At 42.5% G+C, this 9,122-nt stretch overlaps 1 protein-coding gene across 1 annotated transcript in view; it reads left to right on the forward strand.

The window, feature by feature from the left end:
- LOC145657065 (NACHT, LRR and PYD domains-containing protein 3-like) overlaps positions 1-9,122 on the forward strand; it is a 53,312-nt gene that overhangs the window by 22,284 nt on the left and 21,906 nt on the right. Inside the window, exon 7 of the mRNA XM_081711522.1 lies at positions 4,154-4,327. Within this exon, the coding sequence (XP_081567648.1) occupies positions 4,154-4,327 (174 nt within the window). The remainder of the gene's footprint in view (positions 1-4,153; positions 4,328-9,122) is intronic.

Below are 9,122 nucleotides of genomic sequence, written 5' to 3' on the forward strand. Positions count from 1 at the left end.
GCATGTGTGGTGTTTTGTATTACATCAGAACTTTAGATCAGACATTTCTGCACCCATAATTCATCATTTGATACTACATAATTCAGTTACACTGAGAATTATAACCACACGTAGAAATATAGCCACACACAGAATTAAACCAGTCCTCACACTGTTTATTTCAGGACCAATATAAGTACTGTTTATACACAGTAAACCAGACCTCACACTGTTTAGTTCAGGGCCAATATGACTACTGTATATACACAGTAAACCAGACCTCACACTGTTTAGTTCAGGACCAATATGACTACTGTTTATACACAGTAAACCAGACCTCACACTGTTTAGTTCAGGACCAATATAACTACTGTTTATACACAGTAAACCAGACCTCACACTGTTTAGTTCAGGGCCAATATGACTACTGTTTGAAATCTTATTTATTACACAGATTGACACAAGTATGTTTCATTTACTGTTTATAATGCTTCACCTCAATTGAAACGTGTGTGTGTGTGAGGGAGAGACAGAACTATTATTTGTGTGTGTGTGTGTGTGTGTGTGTGTGTGTGTGTGTGTGTGTGTGTGTGTGTGTGTGTGTGTGTGTGAGAGAGAGAGAGAGGGGGAGAGACAGAACTATTATCTGTGTGTGTGTGTGTGTGTGTGTGTGTATGAGAGAGAAATAGAGAGAGAGACAGATCTATTATTTGTAAGTGTGAGACAGAACTATTATCTGTGAGTTTGTGTGTGTGTGAAATAGAGAGAGAGAGACAGACAGATCTATTTGTGTGTGTTAGAGAGGCAGAACTATTATCTGTGTGTGACCCCCACTGATGGAATGTGCTCCTCAGTGGACCCCTTGCTGTGCTCCTTGTCTTTCTGCTTCCTCCATACAGGAGAACAAACACTGACCACAGAAAATACTTAAAACCACAAGATGTCTGGAGGGCTCAGAAGTTCAGAAACAATAGTGAAGGTGTTTTTCACCTCTAATACAATGGTTATGCTACAGTTTTAGTATGTGTCCAAGCTACATCCCACACAATATAGTAACATGGCCGTCTTTAGGGTTCACAAATTATGAAGAAAATCATCAGTATTATCTTAGTGTTTGATAAATGGTAAAGGAGTGTTGGAGGCAGCCATCTTCAGTTGCTGGTTATTTCAGCTGCAGATGATTAGAGAGAGATACCAACCTTTATACATCTCTGTTATGTGCCAGTGTAGGGGGAGAGACCACAACAGACACTTTATTCTGAGCACAAACCATTATTACAAAAAAGTAATAGAGATCTACAAACATTCCATCTGTCTCTATGGGGAGTATAAGCCAGAATAAAAACCAAACCCAACACCTGCTCCACCCCAAACCTGTCTTCATTAAACATAAACCAGAAGAGGAAAAGAAAATACAGTAGTAGATGTAACAAGTTCAAATCCACTCAGTGAATGTACAGTAATCTTCTACACCCAAGATATTTTATGTTGATACACACAGCCACACAATAGACTACACTACCCAACACTGGCACAATGACCTGGGGGAAGTTGTACTAGGACAGAGCCAACTCTGGAAACTGAAGGTACAAATCTGTGTTGTATTAGGATGCCTGTATTCAGTCTGTCTAGTAAATCTAATCAGGCTGCAGTTATGGAGTGTTTGTAGTTTCACTGTAACTGTAGTGTGGTAGCAGCAGGGTGTGTTTGGGTGTGTGTAGGGCACCAGAATGGTCAGAAACAGTATAACACCATTATATGTAGTGAAGATAATGTTCATAATATTTTTCTCAACTAAAACTGGGAGCACACGAAACAGCAGAAAACAGTTTGGTCTAGAAATACAGTAATAACCTTGTGATTGTTGCCCTTGTGTTTTTAGGAAGTCTATGTTGACATATTAAAAATGCCAAAAGGTACAATAAAAACACTCCACAAATTCTTAAAATTGTACTATTTGAAAAAAATAAAGGTAGTAATAACGTTAATATCCAAGAAGCACTTGTATCCAGCAGTAAACAGAAATATGAGTGACAAGTTTCTCAATTTGAGTGACAATAATTTGATCCAATCACATATGTGGTAGGACGGCCGGGGCAGCAGAATATTGAATGACGTCATTACAGTGGCCAATAGCATCAGGGGAGCTGTTTTAACTTACTGAGGTGAAGAGAACTGTAGTGGATCATGAAAATGACAGAAAATCTCAAACTGGAATTGGAGGATATTTGCTGCTATGGTGATTTCCAAGAGAAAAGGAAAATTCCAGAAAGGGACAGACAAAAAGTAAAAGTAGATGGACTAAGACAGACAGACAAAGCCTGTGTGAGTTTTTCACTGAATCTCTGATCGTCATTCATGGCTAACAGCTAACTAGCTAATGTTAGCAAAGAAAGTCTAGCTATGTTGATTTGTTTAGTTGTTTACTGTTCAGCACAGATATCTAACCAGCTAACAGTCTCAACAATTTGACCAAACCGTCAATAAGCAAGATTGGACTTCTTGTCTTTGCAACAATCAAGTTACAGTCTTTAGGAGAAATGCGGTTGGATCTTCACGTAGTTGCGAGCAGGAGGGAGGAGGGTGCGGGTGTGACGGGAGATTTGACGGGGATGTGATTTATAACATCTGGTGTTCATGAAGTACAGCTGTGTATTAATCAGTCATGTCCCCTACATCAGTTTAAACACATTTAAACCTTGTAGCTAGGTTACAGGTGGTTACTAGGTTACAGGTGGTTACTAGGTTACAGGTGGTCACTAGGTTACAACCGCGATCACGCTATCCGCGCTTTAGCGATTCACGGTCAAGTCGTCCGCGCTTTAAATTATGCGCCTATATGCGCGATTTTACGGTATTTCGCTGTATTTTTAAGAGCTTCGATGGACCTGCACGTTTACTACATTTAAAAGTACAAAATACAGTTTACTTGATTGAACTACTTTAATTGCATAATTAGATTAAACACAATTGGTAATATATTTACACAGCATAATAAGCATTGTGGAGAAGCTTTTTCTACATAATGTTTCTCAGAAGGTTATTATAGATCTTGACTGCCAGCTGTGGTCATCACTAGTGAAATGTGGCAAATGTGCAGGGCAGGGGAACTCCAGGGCTGAAATATTCCACTGCCAATTGAATGGTGGCCCTTGGCCATCACCAGATCATTAATAAATCTATATTGAAGTTTTACATATTTTTCTGAATTTTAACAAAATGCAAAAACAGTTCCACTACCACATGTGAGTAGAAGCCCTTGACTATTAGCAGAGTAAGTTTGGACACTCACTGTACAATGTTCATAAATCCATATTAAAGTCAAACTACCTTTAGGCGAAATAATGCACTCATTTTGTATAGACTGAATTTGCAGAGTATCAGCAGAGTAAGTTTGGACAGATTTCACTCTACTATTTTTCATAAACTCCTATTAAAATAATAATACCTTTGGGTGAATTCATGTTTCATTCAGGTTGATTTTGGATATCTATTTCTCAGAAATGTCCTATAAAGCCAAGACAGTTCCATGACCACATAAGAGTACATTTATATTTACTTTTACAGCATTTGGCAGATGCTTTTATCCAGAGTGACTTACATTGTAATATTTAGTGTATCTACTGTAGACTATATTGTATTGTCAGTTGTATCTACTTGCAGTCTAGCTATCTGTAATCTTGAGGACACTTGTGAAAGTCTGGCATCAGCTTTGCAACTTCCAAAAAAAGTATGCATCGCTTAGGATTCTTAGACTTTATCTCTGAGTCACAGGTCCAGAAATGTGACAGTGTTTTTACTCCTGTTATCACAGCCAGATGTAGAATTCTGCCAAGATTTTACTGGCATCATCTCATACAGTCTGACATGTAACAGTCTAATAAGACCACTGAAATCACACAGTGTAAGTCCAGCTTTAGGGTTCTTCTGATGTAGGTTAATAGTGCACTAGAGTTCTGAAGGGCTGAATAAAAATAAGAGCTGAAATAAACACAGACAGCAGCGATCTGGAGAAGAGTGAACAAAACCATCTGCCATGGAGGATGCCAGAGAGAGATGAGAGTGGAGGAACCTCCAACTACAGTTACCAGCCTCTCTAGCTGCCCCATGCAGGCTGCTCTGGAAGTGCATCTCACTCTCTGTCTCTCTCTACCTGTTTCCCTCCTTTCTGCAGACTGTCTGGTTGTTTGGTCACAGAGGAAGGCTGTTCTTCTCTGGCTTCAGCTCTGAGGTCAAACCCCTCCCACCTGGAAGAACTGGATCTGATGTACAACCACCCAGGAGAGTCAGGAGTGAAGCTGCTCTCTGCTAGACTGGAGGATCCCCACTGCAGACTGGACACTCTCAGGTATGGAACGTTAGTGTGTGCATGCGTATGTGGGTTTGTTTGTGTGTGCTTACGTGTATGTGTGTGGGTGTGGGTGTGTGTGTGTGTGTGTGTGTGTGTGTGTGTGTGTGTTTCTGTGTTGGTGTCTATGTGTGTTTATGAAAGAGTGAGAATGAGAAAATACTGAAAACTGAGTCTTCCATTCCTGAGTAGTGCAGTTCCCATATCATACTGTGGTGGCTGGTGAGTTCACTCTCCATCATTCTCCTGTAGGAACTGCTGAGTTTTAGTTGACATGCTACATTTCCTCAGCCTCCTCAGGAAGTACAGATGCTGTTCTGTCAGGAGTTTATAAACTCTGTTCCATTTTTTGAGGTTAGTTGTAATTCATTTATGAACCACAGGGTGTCAGTAGCAGCGAGTCGGTTCATGTGTGTAGCGATCGTAGAGTGAGAGAATACAACTCCAAGAGTTCTAGTTATTGTAGTTATTATAGTTATTGTAGTTATTATAGCCGTGCTAATGCAGTTGTCTGCGTACATCTCATACCTTTTGAAAACATTGTGGTTGTGTGTAGTTTATTGTATTGTTATTTGTAATCACAGATCATTATTTGGTGGATAATGTTATTCTCTGTGAAGTTTGCTGCATTGTGTTTTGTGTATATCAGTACTTGTTGGGGCTGGCTTGTTGTTGATTTGTCTTTCATGTGATTCAGTTTCACGTTTCCTCCTGTTGTCAATAAAACTGTGAACAAGAGCTGAACATTTTCAGAGTTCTGATGTCAGGAGAGTGTGCAGGTCATGCTGGGTATCGTACATAAACAGAGGACACAGCAGATACTGTTGGGATTTCTTTATGATGTGGTGTTTGTTGTAGGTCCAGGTGAGGTCCTCACTGATGTGGGGTGTGTGTTGTAGGTCCAGGTGAGGTCCTCACTGATGTGGTGTGTGTGTGTTGTAGGTCCAGGTGAGGTCCTCACTGATGTGGGGTGTGTGTTGTAGGTCCAGGTGAGGTCTTCACTGATGTGGGGTGTGTGTTGTAGGTCCAGGTGAGGTCTTCACTGATGTGGGGTGTGTGTTGTAGGTCCAGGTGAGGTCTTCACTGATGTGGGGTGTGTGTGTTGTAGGTCCAGGTGAGGTCCTCACTGATGTGGGGTGTGTGTTGTAGGTCCAGGTGAGGTCCTCACTGATGTGGGGTGTGTGTTGTAGGTCCAGGTGAGGTCCTCACTGATGTGGGGTGTGTGTTGTAGGTCCAGGTGAGGTCCTCACTGATGTGGTGTGTGTGTGTTGTAGGTCCAGGTGAGGTCCTCACTGATGTGGGGTGTGTGTTGTAGGTCCAGGTGAGGTCTTCACTCATGTGGGGTGTGTGTGTTGTAGGTCCAGGTGAGGTCCTCACTGATGTGGGGTGTGTGTGTTGTAGGTCCAGGTGAGGTCCTCACTGATGTGGGGTGTGTGTGTTGTAGGTCCAGGTGAGGTCCTCACTGATGTGGGGTGTGTGTGTTGTAGGACCAGGTGATGTCCTCACTGATGTGGGGTGTGTTGTAGGTCCAGGTGAGGTCCTCACTGATGTGAACTCCAGGAAGGTGAAGGAGTTCACCTCCATCTCTCCTGTCTGTAGTGGTGTGTGCTGTTGCTTCTCCTTCCTCCTTGGGTCAACAATCATCTTCTTGGTCTTGTCTGCATTCAGGGAGAGATTGTTGTCATGACACCATGTCACCATGTCTGTCACCTCCCTCCTGTATGCTGTCTCATCCAGTGATCAGTCAAACCAGTTTGATGATGCTGGTGTTATACTGGGCGGCCACACAGTCCTGGGGGGTCCCAGAGTTCTCAGTCCTTGTGCTGGATGTACATTGCCAGTTCTGACTGACTGATTCTGTCTGTTAGAAAGTTCAGCCCCATTTACAGAAGGAGGGTGTGAGTCCAGTGGTGAGTGTTTCAGTCAGTTTGGTTGGGGTGACTGTGTTGACTGCTGAGCTGTAATCAGTGAACAGCACTGGAACATAACTGTCCATGTCCTCCAGATGTGTGAGAGACGTGTGGATGTCAGTGCTGACAGTGTCCTCAGTGCACTGGTTCTGGTGGGCTGTAAACTGGTGGGGTCCTCTGGACAATAACGGACATTACAGTAGTAAGAATATAGACAATAAGGAGCAGAATAAGTAGTGAGATGGAGAAAAATAAATAAAGAAATATGGAACAATAAGCAATTAATGTCTAGTGTGGTTTTCTAGAAGTCCTTGTCTGGTCCCGACGGTGTGCACATGACCGAAACTCTTCCTGTATGAGATCATCCATGAAGGGCAGCGGGGAAGTAGCTGTGTGGGGTGGAGGTGTGGGGGGCTACAACAGGGGGCATCATGGGGTGGTGGGAGGAGCCATGGCAGCTGAGACAGTAACGTCATGACATCAGGGGTAGGTGAACCTCAGCAGACAGAGAGACTAGATTATTAGACATGTCCAGGTAGAGGGTGTGTAAAGTAGGAAACTATGATGTGCAAAGATGGACTTTGGCAGATGTAGCTGTGGCAGCACAACTAAAAGGAACCACAGGCATGATCAACACTCCGCCGCTCTCAGTCAACAAACTAGAGAGACAAAAGAGAGGTGAAGTGACAACATCATCACATCCCAGTTTACCAGAACTCTCAATGCCCAGAACGATGTGTGTGTCTGAAATGGAGAGAGAGAGCGAGAACTATTATCTTTGTGTGTTTGTGTGAGAGAGAGACAGAACTATTATCTGTGTGTGTGTGTGAGAGAGAGAGAGAGAGAGAGAGAGAGAGAGAGAGAGAGAATTATTATCTGTGTGAGACATAGAGAGACAGAACTATTATCTGTGCGAGAGAGAGAGAGAAAGAGCTACAGAACTATTATCTGTGTGTGAGACAGAGAGAGAGAGAGAGAGAGAGAGCGAGAGAGAGAGCGACAGAACTATTATCTGTGTGTGAGACAGAGAGAGACAACTATTATCTGTGTGTGAGACAGAACTTTTCTGTGTGTGAGAGAGAGAGAGACAGAACTATTATCTCTGTGTGTGTGAGAGAGAGAAACAGAACTGTTATCTGTGAGAGAGAGAGAGAGAGAGAGAGAGAGAGAGTGACAGAACTATTATCTGTGTGTGGAACACAGAGAGAGAGAGAGAGAGAGAGAGAAAGAGAGAGAGACAGAACGATTACCTGTGTGAGAGAGAGAGAAAGAGAGAGAGAGAGAACTAATAACTGTGTGTGAGAGAGAGAGAACTAATAACTGTGTGTGTGTGAGAGAGAGAGACAGAAATATTATCTGTGTGAGAGAGAGAGAGAGAGACAGAACTATAATCTGTGTGAGAGAGAGAGAGAGAGAGAGAGAACTATTATCTGTGAGAGAGAGAGAGACAGAACTATTCTCTGTGAGAGAGAGAGAGAGACAGAACTATTATCTTTGTGTGTGTGAGAGAGAGAGAGACAGAACTATTATTTGTGTGTGAGAGAGAGAGAGAGACAGAACTATTATCTGTTTGTGAGAGAGAGAGAGAGAGAGAGAGAGACAGAACTATTATCTGTTTGTGTGTGTGTGTGTGTGTGTGTGTGTGTGTGTGTGAGAGAGAGAGAGAAAGAGAGAGACAGACAGAACTATTATCTGTGTGTGAGAGAGAGAGAGACAGAACTATTATCTGTGTGTTTGTGAGAGAGAGACAGAACTATTATCTGTGTGTGTGTGAGAGAGAGAGAGAGAGAGAGACAGAACTATTATCTGTGTGTGAGAGAGAGAGAGACAGAACTATTATCTGTATGTGAGAGAGAGAGAGAGAGAGAGAGAGACAGAACTGTTATCTGTGTGAGAGAGAGAGAGAGAGACAGAACTATTATCTGTGTGTGAGAGAGAGACAGAACTATTATTCGTGTGAGTGAGAGAGAGAGAGACAGAACTATTATCTGTATGTGAGAGAGAGAGAGAGAGAAAGAACTATTATCTGTGTGTGTGTGTGAGAGAGAGACAGAACTAATATCTGTGTGTGAGACAGAGAGAGACAGAAATATTATCTGTGTGTGTGTGAGAGAGAGAGACAGAACTATTATCTGTGTTAGCCAGAGAGAGAGAGAGAGAGAGAGAGAGAGAGAGAGAGAAAGAGAGAGAGAGAGAGAGAGAGAGAGACAAAACTATTATCCGTGAGAGAGAGAGAGAGAGAGAGAACTATTTTCCGTGTGAGAGAGAGACAGAACTATTTTCTGTGTGAGAGAGAGAGAGAGACAGAACTATTATTTGTGTGTGAGAGAGAGAGAGAGAGACAGAACTATTATCTGTGTGTGAGAGAGAGAGAGAGAGAGAGAGAGAGAGAGACAGAACTATTATCTGTGTGTTTGTGAGAGAGAGAGAGACAACTATTATCTGTGTGTGAGAGAGAGACAGAGAGAGACAGAACTATTATCTGTGTGTGTGTGTGTGTGTGAGAGAGCGAAAGAGAGAGACAGACAGAACTATTTTCTGTGTGTGAGAGAGAGAGAGAGACAGAACTATTATCTGTGTGTGTGTGAGAGAGAGAGAGAGACAGAACTATTATCTGTGTGTGTGAGAGAGAGAGAGAGAGAGACAGAACTATTATCTGTGAGAGAGAGAGAGAGAGACAGAACTATTATCTGTGAGACAGAGAGAGAGAGAGAGACAGAACTATTATCTGTGTGTGTGTGTGAGAGAGAGAGCGACAGAACTATTATCTGTGTGTGAGAGAGAGAGAGAGAGAGAGACAGTACTGTTATCTGTGTTTGAGAGAGAGAGACAGAACTATTATCTGTGTGTGTGTGTGAGAGAGAGAGAGACAGAACTATTATCTG

Source organism: Electrophorus electricus, chromosome 1 (assembly GCF_041902795.1).
Source record: "Electrophorus electricus isolate QZ-2024a chromosome 1, ASM4190279v1, whole genome shotgun sequence".
Taxonomy (NCBI): Eukaryota; Metazoa; Chordata; class Actinopteri; order Gymnotiformes; family Gymnotidae; genus Electrophorus; species Electrophorus electricus.